The 15,587-nt window shown below is 35.3% G+C and overlaps 1 protein-coding gene across 1 annotated transcript in view; it reads left to right on the top strand.

Annotated features, from left to right (window-relative positions):
* The first annotated feature begins 1,021 nt into the window (after positions 1 to 1,021).
* LOC144312120 (uncharacterized) overlaps positions 1,022 to 15,587 on the top strand; it is a 72,314-nt gene continuing 57,748 nt past the window's right edge. Inside the window, exons 1-3 of the mRNA XM_077894500.1 lie at positions 1,022 to 1,091; positions 3,887 to 4,013; positions 4,306 to 4,404. Of these exons, the coding sequence (XP_077750626.1) occupies positions 1,083 to 1,091; positions 3,887 to 4,013; positions 4,306 to 4,404 (235 nt within the window). The 5' untranslated portion in view covers positions 1,022 to 1,082. The remainder of the gene's footprint in view (positions 1,092 to 3,886; positions 4,014 to 4,305; positions 4,405 to 15,587) is intronic.

Raw genomic sequence — 15,587 nt, 5'->3', positions numbered from 1 at the left:
TTTGTACATTAGGTCTACACTTTTTAATTCCTTCCTATTGTTATACTAATTTAAGTATCTTCCTAAAGTTTTTACAATATTGCTTTGTTTGCTTCTCTGGATTTCATTTTCTTAAGATATGATTCATTAATCCTAAAAGTCTTCTCAAACTGGGCAAGATAAGAGGATCTGGGTTATCAGCCAGTTGTTTCTTGGTTAGGACCTGGGACCTGATTGTACAATCAAAGATCATTAAAAATTGTTTTGACAAATGTATATCTAAACTAAAATGTATATGAATAGGGATCCCTGGGTGGCTCAGTGGTTTAGCGCCTGCCTTCAGCCCAGGACGTGATCCTGGAGTCCCGGGATCAAGTCTCACATCGGGCTCCCTGCATGGGGCCTGCTTCTCCCTCTGCCTGTGTCTCTGCCTCTCTCTCTCTATCTGTGTGTGACTATCATAAATAAATAAAAATTAAAAAATAAATAAATAAAAGTAAAACGATATATATACAAGGATATTTATTGCAGCATTGTTTGTTATAGTAAAAGATGGGAAACAACCTAAATGGTCATGGGCAGCAGATTGGCAAAATAAATTAAAATGTATCTATTTAATGAAATAAATGTAGCTAAGGGAATTAAGTAGCTCTATATGTACCATTTGGGATCCAGTTCAAGATTCATTAAGTAAAAATAGCAATGTGTATAACAGTGTGTATAATATGCTATCATATGTGGAAAAATGTATATATTTGTATATATATATATATACACACACACACACACACACACACACACACACACACTCTATATTCTCCAAGTCACATCAGATTGTTGAAATCTCTTCTACTCCAGTCAAAGCCTGAGGTCTCTGGAGTAGGAGATAATGAAAGATTTGCCCGTTTTTCTCACTGATAATAACCCTCGAGTGTTTATCAGTGGGATGAAGTGTTTATATGTGGGATGAATAGAAGGGAATGATCATTCTGTGAGGTATGAGGCAAGTGGGATCTTATCTAGCTTCTTTTGTTTTCCCCAGCTTTGCCCTTTTCCAAGAGGAGCCCAGCAGAGGACTGGTCTTGGCTGCAAATACCAAAACCATGGCTCAGGTGAGATGCTGTTTCCTTTTGCTCAAATAGAGTCATTTTTACCCCTAATAAATGTAAACATTTGTTTTCCTCGTCATGGTATTCTCGGTGTTTAAAAAAAAAAAAAAACTTCAGACAGTTTAGTTAAAAGCAATGTCAAGGGGCACCTGGATGGCTCAGTTGGTTAGGCCAGGATCCCAGGGTCCTGGAATCAAGCCCCACATGGGGCTCCTGGCTCGTGTTCTCTCTCTCTCTCAGTCTCTCATTCACTCTCTCAATAAAATCTTTAAAAATAAAATAAAAGCAATGTCAAAGTCCTCTTACCCTTGCTCTAAAGAAAAAAGTGTCCAGTAAGTCAATTCAAAACTGTCTTTCTTGGTTGAGATATTTATAGAAAAAAGAAGTGGTTCCATAATCACTGTTGGGAAAAAGCCTCGTCAAAAATTTTTACACTCATGGGATCCCTGGGTGGCGCAGCGGTTTGGCGCCTGCCTTTGGCCCAGGGCGCGATCCTGGAGACCCGGGATCAAGTCCCACGTCGGGCTCCCGGTGCATGGAGCCTGCTTCTCTCTCTGCCTCTCTCTCTCTCTCTCTGCGACTATCATAAATAAATAAAAATTTAAAAAAAAATTTTTTTACACTCTTAAATTATAGGTAACAGAGGGCCAAGTGGTTGGATGAGGAGTCTCTCTAAAGAAGTCTTAATCAGATTAAAATCCATCAGAAAATTTCATACAGGTTCCATCAAGAATCCTTATTTGTTCCCAGAAAGATATTGTTAATGACAAAAATGATCTGACTGAGACCTGGTTTGGAAAAAAAATAAAACTTTTCCCCTGGTTAACCAATCCCCATTCAGAAACCTGACCCCTATTTCTTTATAAACAACCCAGGGCCCTCCCTAGTTTCCTATTCTTTTAAGCAATGTTTACAAACTCATTTAGTAAGTCCTTCAGCATCTTCTATCTTAGACTTCTGCCATAAATCTTAATAGAACGATATTGTGTTCCCCATTTGTTAATGAATCTAATTTGCTTGGTATGAAGATAAGTAATTAGGGGGACCTCATAAGGAAAAGCCCTGATCATTACCGACTTAGGTTTTTCAAGAAGAAAAATATGTGGAATGGTTTTGCTCTATTTCAGTCTTGGTATGTGGAAAGATCTCCCGGTTTATGAGCCTTTTGGGTTGGGGATATGACTCACAGTTAGTAGAAAGCTCCAACACCTCACCAGATCATCCGTGATAAATAGACTTCAGTAATGCTATTGTGTGAATCTAGATCATCTTCCATCACTTTCCTATAGCACAGGAACAAAGGGAATGTACAGTTGAGCAATGGTAGTTATAAATAAGATTAGGCCGATACTGAGATTTTTAAAAATCCCCTTCAACCTCAGTGTCTGAAAACCAAAGAAAATTTGTTTTATATCCATATCATAGACTATTACTCAGTGAAAAAATATGCTTATGAAAAGAATTTGTTGTAACAAGGAATTAATAAATAACTCTTATTATGTAATAGTGTGATGTGAGAAAGAATCAGTCTTAAATTTTATGCAAGTTTAATTTTCTAAGATAAAATATTTTTAAAGTCATTTGCATATTTTACAAGTAGAGTGCCATTCCAATCTTGCCCCATCACCAGACCCACTCCTAAAAGGTGACTCAACTCTCTTGAATATGGTTTGCTATCTTTGGATGAATCAGTTTTACCCTCTTGATTTACTACAGAGTGGAGGGGACATTGTACTCTTGTATTGCACTATTCATTCCTCTAATTCTGTTATTAAAATTTTTTGTCAAATCAGTAGTGTACAGAATATTATGACTACAAAACTGCTCACTGCTGAGCCAACTCATAGCTCTATTCTATTACAACATTTCATTTTTCCTGGAGCAATTAAGCTTTTTTTTCCCCATTTGCTTAGTTGTCGTTGTTTTCCATCTGGTCAAACACATGAATTCATTTTGAGTGTGGAGGCTTCCATTACCATTTTCCCTTTTCCCTGCTCTTACCTGGTCTGGTTACTCTCCGGGCCTACTGCATAGCTTTCCCAAGGCTTCCTTTTTTTGTTTGTTTTCCTGAGATTTTCCTTTACTGTTCTCCTGTGTTCATTCACCTATTTCTTGAATACTACATCTTCCCTCTTTTTTGGTTTATTCTCTTCCATCTGGTGGAACACATCTTCTGGTAGTTTCCTAAGAAATTGTGCTAGAGTCCTTTTATGTCTAGAAATGTCTTTTTTCAATCCTCACAACAGAATGATAGTTTAGTTATAGAATCTAGGTTAGAATTTCTTTTCTCCATCAGCATATTAAAGAATTATTCTTACTATTTCTTGTTTTTAGTAGTCTTCTTGAGAACTTCATTGCATCTCTGATTCATGATGTCTTTTATGTAATTTGCTCCCCTTTGGTACTTTAAATGTCTTCTCTTTATCCCTTATTCCGTAACTTTACTCTTAGCTATTTAGGAAAAGAAGAGAGAGAAAGAGCCTCACATGTGTTGATGACTTATTGTATGGCAAGTATGATGTTAGCCATTTGTATATACTACTTCATTTAATTAGGATATCCCTCTTAGCAGGATTTTGCACCTTCCCAGTTTTATCTGGGGGAAACAGAATGAACATGGAAACATGAGATTCAGTCCTGCTTGTATGTTTACAGTCCTCCACTTGAGTCCCAAACATCCACACCACTCTATATGCTTGCTATTTTTCACTTCTATCTTTATTCCTTTCTTCTTTCTTTCCTTCACAAAAAAACACTTCTTTTTATTAATCAAGTCATATACATGGTTGTTGTTCCAGGAGTCAGTGATGTTCAGTGATGTGTCCATAGACTTCTCTCAGGAGGAGTGGGAATGCCTGAATGATGATCAGAGAGATTTATACAGAGATGTGATGTTGGAGAATTACAGCCACCTGGTTTCAATGGGTAAGGACATCTGTCCATAATAATTCAGATTCTGCCCTCAGAAATCTACTTTCTCCCATGTGAAATGCCTACCTTTCAATAGGTATTTCTACATCCTGTGCTTAGAAGAATGTTTTTTAATATTGTAGCATTAGAAAAAAGAAGCTGCATTGACTTATGGGGGAAGTTTCAAGCCCTCTGTTATGTTTCATAAATCTGATTTACCTTTCTTTGACTCTTTCTTAATGAAGGGACTAAATTTGAATCCTGGGATATTCTCATCATAAACTTATCTCATTACTTCTTTTGTAAGCAGGACATTCTGTTTCTAAACCAGATGTGATCTCCTTCTTGGAGCAGGGGAAGGAGCCCTGGTTGGTTGACAGAGAACTAACAAGAGACCAGTGGCCAGGTAAGTGAGGCGCAGCAGGTAATGACCCTCTTGGTCAGTGGAGACACTGCACCTTTGAGGTGCTATCTGGGAATCTCCCCTAAAAGCTTTAGGCCCGTTGTACAAAAGTAAGCCTTTTCAGCATGAGCTTTCAAATGACCTTACCTTTTCTCCTTACTTAATATACTCTACCTGCTTTACTCTTCCTACACTTCTTTCCAATTCCTCTTATTCTTGTCCATTTCTAATCAGCCAGTGCCCTCCTCTACCCTCTGTATTGGTATTCCTTTCTATCCATATTTTGGATCAAATTCCTCATCACTTCTCATCCTCTTCTGTATTTAGTCTTAAAAAAAGCATCACTGTCTCCTGAAATACTTTTTTTTTCCTACATTGCCAAAGGCTTCTTTTCTTCAGAGTTTTTTAGGTAAAGTAGCTCATATAATCATTGATTGATTCACACTAATAACAAACATTTACTGATTTTCAAATGTATAAGGTACTCTGCTAGGTACTGCAGAGATTAAAAGAGTAAGCGATTTCAGGGCAGCCCAAGTGGCTCAGCGGTTTAGTGCTGCCTTCAGCCCAGGGTGTGATCCTGGAGATCCAGGATTGAGTCCCATGTCGGGCTCCCTGCATGGAGCCTGCTTCTCCCTCTGCCTGTGTCTCTGCCCGTGTCCCCCCCCGCCCCCACCGCCCCCGTCTCTCATGAATAAATAAATAAAATCTTTAAAAAAAAAAAAAGAAGAAGCAATTTCAGAATATATAGCTTAATGAGGTACTAGAACACATCTATATATAACTTTATTAAAGTAAAACCATCATAAGAGAGGTTAAAATAAGGAGCTCAGAAAAAATGAGGCCTTAGTATATGGAAGAGATAGTGATGTCATAGAGGGAGATTTGAGTGTACCTGTCATTAACTATAGATGGAATGCTGGAAATAAAGGCTCTGTGCCTCCATTAAGAACTTAGAACTGGGGATCCCTGGGTGGCGCAGCGGTTTGGCGCCTGCCTTTGGCCCAGGGCGCGATCCTGGAGACCCGGGATCGAATCCCACGTCAGGCTCCCGGTGCATGGAGCCTGCTTCTCCCTCCTCCTGTGTCTCTGCCTCTTTCTCTCTCTCTATGTCTATCATGAATAAATAAATAAATCTTTAAAAAAAAAAAAAAAAAAGAACTTAGAACTGGCCACGATAAACAGAGTTGGTATGAAGGAGTTTAAACAGGACAGTACATTCATTCATTCAGTGTATGTTTATTGAGTACCTATTGTATGCCCAGCACTATTTTCAACACTGACATTATAGCAGCAAACAGAACATGCAGAATCTCTATTCCCAGAGCTCATCCTCCAATGCGGAGAGAAATACTAAAATAAATAAATATATATCATGTAATGGTGAGTGCTGAAAAGAAAAAGAAAATAGAGAGGGGATGGAGGATGCTGTTTTATAGGATGGGGTAAGAGAAACTTTTCCAATTAGGTGACATTTGGGTGGAAACTTGAGATACAGCAGTAAATCATTGTATGTGGTTACTAGAAGGAAGAACGTTCCAGAGGGAGGAAGCCAAACATTCAAGGGCCCTGAAGCAGGTGTGCATCAGCTGTGTTCATGGAGCAGCCAGGAGGCCAGTGCTTTATCCTGGTTGTTTAAGTATTTTCAAGTAAATCCAAGACTTAATGCCATTCCACCTTTGCATAATCACAGTTTATAGTTCTAAAAAATATGGACATGTTTTTCCTTCCATAACTTTAATGCCATTGTCACCCCTAATAAATTTTACAATTTCTTCGTACACTGGATTGTTTTCATGTTGTCATATTGGGTACTAGTGAGAGTGAACATTTTCATCTTAATGGTCCTATTGTCTCTGACTTGTCCACTACTAAATTTTATCCTTTTTATCCATTACTATCCTTATTTTCTCAGTCAATTTTTATGGACTTTAAGAAATAAAAACATCCGTTTACTCATTTCAAGAAGGTGCTTTTACTTTTTAATTTTAATTTGCATTGGCGTCTTCCATATGTATTTTCAATTGTCTGTAGCTCTGTAGTGATTATTGTCATTTCTCATTTTAGAAAAATAACAATCCTCTACAAATTTTATAATACTTGGGGGTTTTTTTGTAAATTTTCAGTAATTTATACGATTTAAATCCATTTTAAGGGTCTTTTGCAGTACGGTATAAATTGAGAATCTAAATCAATTAACCTCCCCCCAACACACACTTTTTAGCACCATATCATCATTTAGCTGATTTCATCATTGTTTTATCTACCTGTTCAGTAGTAAGTTCTGATTTATGCTGGTTTGTATTTCAGGGCCTCTTTTTCTATTTGTTTTATCCATCTGTCCACTTACGCCTACAGAGATAGATATGCCTAGCAGAAGTTAGTATATTGTCATTCTTCTTATTAGAAATTATCACAAATAATGTAACAAAAATGCAGGTGGGCATTCCACCAGTTATGAAATGAAGTTTCATGGAACCCTCACTCAGGTCAAGAACTACAGCACTACCAGCACAGATCTCTTTGTGTCTATAATATCTTTGTATCCTTTCATAGTTTTACTATCTAAGAGTGCCATCCACGATATATAGTTTAGTTTTACTTGAGTTTGAATTTTATATATATGGAATCATACTATATATATATCCTTTTATGTCTTTTTTGTGGAGCATTTTGCTTTTAAGATTCATACATACTGTTACTTGTAGTTAGACTTGATTCATTCCATTATACGAATATACTGCAGTTTATTTAACAGTTCTGCTATTCATAGACATTTAGGTTGTTTCCAGTTTTTGACAATTATAAACAGCTACTATGAACATTTTCTTGTGTTAGTAGTAGGAGAGAAGGGAGTGGATCAGAAGACATCATGTCTTCAGCTGCCAATTTTTCAACTTTTCTTTAATGCCTATACTAGCTTATAATCTCACCAGCAGTATATGAGAACTTTGATTATTTCATGTTTCCTGTTTAATATATAGTATTGTCACGCTTGGATTTTTTCCAATTGGTGAGCGTATAATATAGTTCAATATGGTTTTAATTTGCATTTCCTTTTTTATTGATGAGTTTAACACATTTCATATCATTATTGGTTTCTTGAAATTCTTCTTTAGTGCATTGCCTATTCAGGTCTTTTTAAAATGTCTTTCTGTTAGATTGTCTCTCTTTCGTAATGACATGTAAAGATTCTTTATATATTTTGCTTATAAGTACATCCAGTTTTCTAAAATTGTCAATTTCTTCTGAAATATCTTAACCCTCTTTATGGTTTCATTTTGTGAACAGAAGTTCTTATTTTTAATCAAATTTATCAGTCTTTTGTGCTTCACACTCACTGGATCTTATGTAAGAAATTCTTCCTCAGCTTATTTTTGAATCTTATATAAACAGAATCACATTAACCACTTTTTTGTCCACTTTAAGAAGTCTTTGCTCACCATATGACCATGAACAGAACATATTCTCCTATGATTGTTGTTCCTTTATAATCTTTTCCCTTAATGGACTAAAAGTTTTACTATGATGTATTCAAGTTGTTTTTGTTTTTTTTTTGTTTTTTTTTTACCTATATTCCTCATATTTTTCTTCTGGTAGTATTTTTCAATAGAAAAGCTTTGGCAGCCATCTCTTCTGATGTTACCTGCTACTGTTAACTTTTTTTCTCTTATTATTCTTTTAGACATTAAAACATATAGATCATTGTTAGTATCTTTTTTTTTTCAATTTATACTGCCTTTACATGCAATTCCTTGGCTTATTTTGTATTGTTTCACTAATAAATTCTCTAGCTATGACCATTTGACTCTCCAACCTATCCATTAAGTTTTGTATTTTTTTTTTTTTTAAAGATTTTATTTTATTTACTCATGAGAGATACAGAGCGAGTGAGAGAGAGGCAGAGACACAGGCAGAGGGAGAAGCAGGCTCCATGCAGGGAGCCCGACGTGGGACTCGATCCCGGGTCTCCAGGATCACACTCTGAGCTGCAGGGGGCACTAAACCGCTGCGCCACCGGGGCTGCCCGAGTTTTGTATTTAAAAAAATAAGTATATTTATTTTAAAAAATTCTGTATAGAAAAGGGGCCTTTGGGTAGCAGTCAGTTAGGTATCGGACTCTTGGTTTCATCTGAGGTCATGATCTCTCAGCGTCCTGGATCAAGCCCCATATTGGGCTCTGAGCTCAGTGAAGTTTGCTGAAGTTTCTCTCTCTCTCAAATAAATAAATAATCTTAAAAAAATACCATATACACAATAGGCTATATATAACATAATGAACATAAAATTATAAGATAATAATGTATAAATCTCTAGACTTGCATATGCAAGAGATTTGCTAGGAAATATACCTAGGAATGTAATTGTTGGGTCTTGGCATACATACTTACCCAGCTTTACTAGGTAATACCAAACCATTTTCCAAGTGTTTGTATCACTCTTTCCCTGTAATTGATACTGAAAGATTTTTTTCATTTTTTAATCATCTGATGAGTATAAAATCTTATTTCATTTTTTTAAAATAAATTTTCTGAGACACCTGGGTGGCTTAGTGATTGAGCATCTGCCTTTGGCTTAGGTCGTGATACCAGGATTGAGTTCCATATCAGGCTCCCCATAGGGAACCTGCTTCTCCCTTTGCCTCTGTGTGTCTCATGAATAAATAAAATCTTTAAAAAAAAAAAAAATCTTTTAAAAAATAATAATAAAATAAAAATAAATTAAATTTTCCTGGTTACTATTAAAGATGATTGCCTTTCTTTATTTGGCCATTAGTGTTTCTTCTGTGTGATGCCATTTTGATCATTTTTGTATTAGGCTATTTGTCTTTTTCCTAAGATTGTAGGAATTTCTTACTTTTTTTGTGTATACTATTTTTTTTTAAGATTGATTGATTGATTGATTGATGCATGCTAGACATAGAGAGAGAGGCAGAGACACAGGAGGAGGGAGAAGCAGGCTCCATGTCGGGAGCCCGACACGGGACTCGATCCTGGGACTCCAGGATCACGCCCTGGGCCAAAGGCAAGTCCCAAACCGCTGAGCCACCCAGGGATACCCTGTGGATACTAATTTTTGGTCAATAACATATTTTGTAGAAATCTTTTCCAATTGTAGGTTCTTTATTCACTTTATAATATCTTTTGATGAACAATACAATATGTTAGCATGGTTAAATTATATGATTCTAATATAAGTTATATACAGTTTATAAGACAGTCTAGTTTTTTGCTATATGCTTCCTATCTTTAGGTCTTTTTTTTTAATCCTTTTTTCTCTTCAAAGATTTTATTTTTTAGTAATCTCTATACTCAACATGGGACTCAAATTCACATCCCCTGAGATCAGGAGTCATATGTTCTACTGACTGAGCTAGCCAGGCTCCCCCATATCTTTGAATCTTAAACCCTTTCCTAGCCCAATGTTCCCAATTTTCATTCAAGAATTTTTATGTTTTGACTTATTAAAGCCCTATTAACATACCCATAATTGATTTTTATAGATGGTCTGAGGTAGAGATCAGTTGTAATTTTCTTCCTGTATAAAAATCAAATTATCAAAAAAAAATCAAATTATCAAGAAAAAAAAAACATTATCTTTTCCCCATTGGATGAAAAGTCCATTTGCCACTGATCCACCAGGCCACATATTCCTTCTGCATATATTAAAATTCTATGTATATACAGGTCTCTCTTGTCACATTGGCCTTTTTATCTGTCTCTCCTAATTAGTCTTACTTTTATAAAAAGTCCTGATCTCTGACAAGATAGAACCCACTACCTTTTCTTTCAGAAGTGTTTGGTTATACTTTGTCTTCCATGTAAATTTAAAAATTTACATTAAGTAAAGTTTCATTAAAAATTTTTTTGGGGGGCTGGCTGGGTGGCTCAGTCTGTTAAGCATCTGACTTGATTTCGGCTCAGGTCATAATCTCAGAATTGTGAGACTAAGTCCCATTGAGTGTGGAGTTGGCTTAAAATTCTCTCTCCTACTCCTTTTGCCCCTTTCCTCCTCTTAAACAGTTTTCTTTTTCAACATGCATCTATGAATAAAACTTGCAACAAAGTGAATGTAGAGGGAATGTACTTACAACATAATAAAGGCCATATATGACAAACCCATAGCTAACATATTCAACTAAAAGCTTTTTTTCTAAGATGAGTAAGATAAGGATGCCTACCCATGCCACTCTTATTAGCATAGTACCAGAAGTCTTAGAATAATTAGGCAAGAAAAAAGGCATCCAAATTAGAAAGGAAAAAATAAAACTTTCTCTATTTGCAAATGACATGATATTTATATAGAAAACTCTAAAGATGCCACCAAAAAACTGTTAAAATTAATAAATGAATTCAGTGCAGGCCCAGGATACAAAATCAATATACAAAAGAGTCAGTTGCATTTCTTTATGCTAATAATCAACACTCAGAAAGAAATGAAGATAATCCCATGTACAACTACATGAAAAAGAATAAAACACCTAGGAATAAATGTAACTAAAGAGGTGAAAGACCTGTACACTGAAAACTATAAAACATAAAAGATTGAAATGATACAAACAGATATTTGTGTTCATAGAGTCAAAGAATTAATGTTAAAATATCCATATTACCCGAAGCAAGTTGCAGATTCGATGAAATCCCTATCAAAATTCCAATGGCAGTTTTCAGAGAAATAGAACAATCATAAAGTTGTATAGAACCACAAAAGAACCAAATAGCCAAAACAAACTTGAGAAAGAACAAAGCTGGAACCATCACACTTCCTCATTTCAGACTATATTAAAAGCTATCAAAATGAAAACAGTATGGTATTGGTATAAAAACAGACACATCAATCAATGGAACCAAATGGCCCAGAAATAAACCAACATACATATGATTAATTAATTTATGACACAGGAGCCAAGAATATACAGTGTGAAAGGACCTCTTCAATAAATGGTTTTGAGGAAACTGGACAGCAAGAATGAAACTAGGCTGTTATCTTACACCATATATAAAAATCAGCTCAAAATGGATTAAGGTCCAGAACATAAGACTAAACCACAAACCTAGAAAGAAATGTAGGCAGTATGCTCCTGCATCCTTGATACCAGTTTTGGCAATGATTTTTTGCATTTGATACCGAAAGCAAAGGCAAGAAAAGTAAAAATAAACTAGTAGGACTACATCAAACCCAAAATCTGCACAGCAAAGGAAATTGTCATTTTGTTGACCTACAAAATGGAAGAAAATATTTGCAGATCATATATCTGATAAGGGGGAAATATCTAAAATACATATACAGAACCCCTAAACTCCATAGCAAAAAACCTAGTTAAGAAATAGAAGATAAAAAAAGAAACTTGGAAATTTTAGAACTAAAAAATATAATGGCAAAATTCTTTTTATAATGGCCAAAGTTTTTAAAACTCACTGGATAAGCTCAATAAAATGGAGGTAATGGAAAAGTTGGTGAATTTGAAGGTAAATCAAAATTAGTTCACATAAAATAATGGAGAGAATAAATATTGAAAACCTGAAAATAGAGTTTCAGAGACACCTGAGACAACAGAGGTTTAACATTTTATCAAAGTCCCAGAAGGCAAAAGTTTGGGACTGAAAAAAGTATTGTAAGAAATGGCTTACCAAATTCAGTGAAAGATATGCCAATTCAAGAAGCTCAAGAATCCCAAACAAGATAAACACAAATCCATACCAGACACATCATAATCAAATTGCTGAAAATGGATGACCAAAAAACAATGAAAGAACCATAGGAAAAATAATGCATTCCTTATAGGGAAACAATTACTTGAATGACTGGGTTTCTCTTATTTTTTGTAAACCATAGAGGCCAGAAGATAGTGGAACAATATTTTATTGTGCTAAAGAATTGTTAATCTAGAATTTCAAATTCCACAAAAATCTATCAGGAATGAAAGTAAAATTAAGAAAAGCAATACTTGGTAACTGAGACCAGAGGATCCCTGTGGGACCAGGCAGTAGTGGGGAGACTGGCAAATGAGAAAGAATTTATACCATCTTAAAGGACTTAAAGTACTTGTTAAGTCTAGGAGACAGCTGTCCTAGGAGAATGCAAGCCAGTGTTTCCAGATAGTGTTGTCTTTCAAGGAAGTCAGAAATCCAGATTTTTATCGTAAATCTGATATCTCACGCCTGATAACTAATTCAAAACTTCGGAGAACTGTTGGGGGCAACATCAAACATAAATGCATGAGTAGGATATGTCCTGACTCATCAGGTTTCTACTTCTATGGAGTTTTCTCTTTTTTTGAACCTCAGAAATTCTACCAAGATGGATCTGCTTAAAACTCCATAAATTCTGCTCAACACAGAAGGGAACTCTCTAATTACTAAGCATTTTGTTCATCCCTGGAAATTTGTTTTATTGTTATATCTTCATCACTGCCGAATTATCCTTCCAGAATTCATACTTTATGTTTATTTTCTTTTTTTTTTTTTAAGATTTTATTTATAGAACCACAAAAGAACCAAATAGCCAAAACAAACTTGAGAAAGAACAAAGCTGGAACCATCATACTTCCTCATTTCAGACTATATTAAAAGCTATCAAAATTAAAACAGTATGGTATTGGTATAAAAACAGACACATCAATCAATGGAACCAAATGGCCCAGAAATAAACTAACATACATATGATTAATTAATTTATGACACAGGAGCCAAGAATATTCATGAGACACACACACAGAGGCAGAGACACAGGCAGAGGAGGAAGCAGGCTGCATGCAGGGAGCCCAGCGTGGGACTAGATCCCCGGTTTCCAGGATCACACCCTGGGCTGCAGGCAGCACCAAACCGCTGCGCCACCAGGGCTGCCCTATGTTTATTTTCTATATAATATTCCTTCCCCATGACTCCCACCACTTTTTTGTCACCATTTCTGTCCTTCCTCTGAGAATTTTTTTCACGATTTCTAGTTTTAATGATAATTGACTTTTCATGGTGGAATTTTTAGATTAAAACTTAGCACACACCTTCCTTTATCCTCTAAACATAATTATGTCATGACTTCTAAATTATTGTTCAATTCACTTAATGACTATGTAAAACAGCTTTCATTGCTGAGCTCTGTAATCACATTTCACTTGTATGATTTGTTCTTTTCCATGCAATTAATCCTTGTTAAGTTTTTAATTTTAATTCCAGTATTTTCAACATACATGTTATATTATTTGTAAGTGTCTAATATAGTGATCAATAATTAATCCTTGTCTTAATTGAGAATTGCTTAGTTTTCTGAGTAGCTCTCATAAATTTAACTCTTCAGACACATCAGGTAACTGGTTTATTTTTTTTAAGAGATATGTCTCCTCTAACCCTCTGTTCTTCTGCCCTAATTGAGACTGTTACATAGCTATCATCTTAGAATTTCTCTTCATTATCATTGATTCCCTTCACCATGCTCCTTTGAATTTATTTTGATTCTCTTCTGTATTTGGATGCCTCAGATACATTTGTATACCCCAACTCTTGGGTCTCTTGCCTTTCTCTTTCTGGGTTTATTCCTTTGTTATTCTGAGGCACATGTTCCAGAAGCAATCAAGGAAAGTATGCAAGAAAAGTAAATAGAAAGTGTATTTTATGAATCATTCTATGTCTGAAAATGTTTTCACTTCACACTCATTTTTCATTGATATTTGACTGGAAATATAATTTTAGGTTGAAAAACTTAACTTCAAAAATTTGAAGGCATTGCTCTATGGATTTTTAAAATCTAGCATCTAGTGTTGTTGAGAAATCCAAAACACATTCAGGTTCTTAATTCTTTTCTGTGATCTATTTAATCTCTTTGGAAGCTTTTAGAATTTATTCTTTATTTATAATGTCTAATATTTCAAGTTGAGGTATTATGATGTTGATTTTTATTCTTTCATTTGTCTGGACACTGAGACATTTCATTCTGGAAACAAAATATCTGAAATTTCTTGTATTATTTTCTTGATTATTTATTCCCCATTATCTTCTCTGTTCTCTGTATTTTTAACTTTGAATGTTCAGTTTTTCTTTCCAGTGCCTGGCACCATGTCTGACACATAGTATGGGCTCATTAAATTTTTTGAACGATTAAACACTTATAATTCAGATCTTGAATTTCTTGTCTTAGCTCTAGAATTTTTTCTATTTTTATATTTTTTGTTGTACTTTCTGTGAGATTTTAGTAAGTTCTAATTCTCATTCTTTTAATTTTTAAAAGTTTTTATTTATTTACTCATGAGAGACAGAGAGAGGCAGAGACATAGGCAGAGGGAGAAGAACGCTCCCTGTGGGGAACCTGATGTGGGACTCAATCCCAGGACCCCAGGATCAGGACCTGAGCCAAAGGCAGATGCTTAACCACTGAGCCACTCATGTCCCTCATTAATTTTTGTAAAGGATGTTTTTCTCTGAATATTTTTTCTGACATTATTCTTTTATGAGATTATATATTTTAGAAGCATTCTTCTGAATTTTAAATTTTTTCTCCATTGTCTCTCTTTCCTGAGTTTTTCCCTTTGTTCATTTTAATCTCATGTTTAAGATTGTTCATTTTAATCTCTCATGTTAAGATTTTCCTGAAATTGCTAGTTATTCAAGGTTTTCTGCTCATATAAAACTGTGGTAGTAAAAAGCTGATCTGAGCTTATTTGTATCCAAGGATGTGCAGATTTATTGGTGGTAGTCACTGTAGAGTGATCTACCTAGAAGAATTCTTTGACTGACATCACCTATCTGATCTTTTCTCTTGGGCTGGTTTTCTCTGGAATGGAATCCTGTACTTTCTTTCCTGGGAATCAATAAAATGAGCTTGGCTGCCAGATTCTGAAAGTTTGCTGAGGATATCAGCTGGGGAATCAGCCTGCTCTATGGGGTAGGTTTGAGAACCTGAGGTCTGTCTGTTTCTTAAAGATTTTCAATTGATCTTCCTTTTTGCAGCCCCTCATATACCCTGCTTTCAAAGGTACCTGTTGATTGCAATTTTTGGAAATAACTGAATTGTGCAGTGGGACCAATATGCAACCTAGGTTTCAGAGTGTTCATGGTTAACACATTATTACCATTACTTCTACTGTAGTTTCCAAAATTTTGTTGCTGCTTTTTCCTCTTCTATTTTTTGTCCCTGTGGAGTTTCTTCTTTCGTTTAATCTCGTCACTATCACTTTAGTGGGGCTTCTTGAA

This window comes from Canis aureus, chromosome 1 (genome assembly GCF_053574225.1).
Source record: "Canis aureus isolate CA01 chromosome 1, VMU_Caureus_v.1.0, whole genome shotgun sequence".
Lineage (NCBI taxonomy): Eukaryota > Metazoa > Chordata > Mammalia > Carnivora > Canidae > Canis > Canis aureus.
The sequence above is the reverse complement of the archived record's forward strand: the minus strand, read 5'-3'. Positions and strand labels throughout refer to the sequence as shown.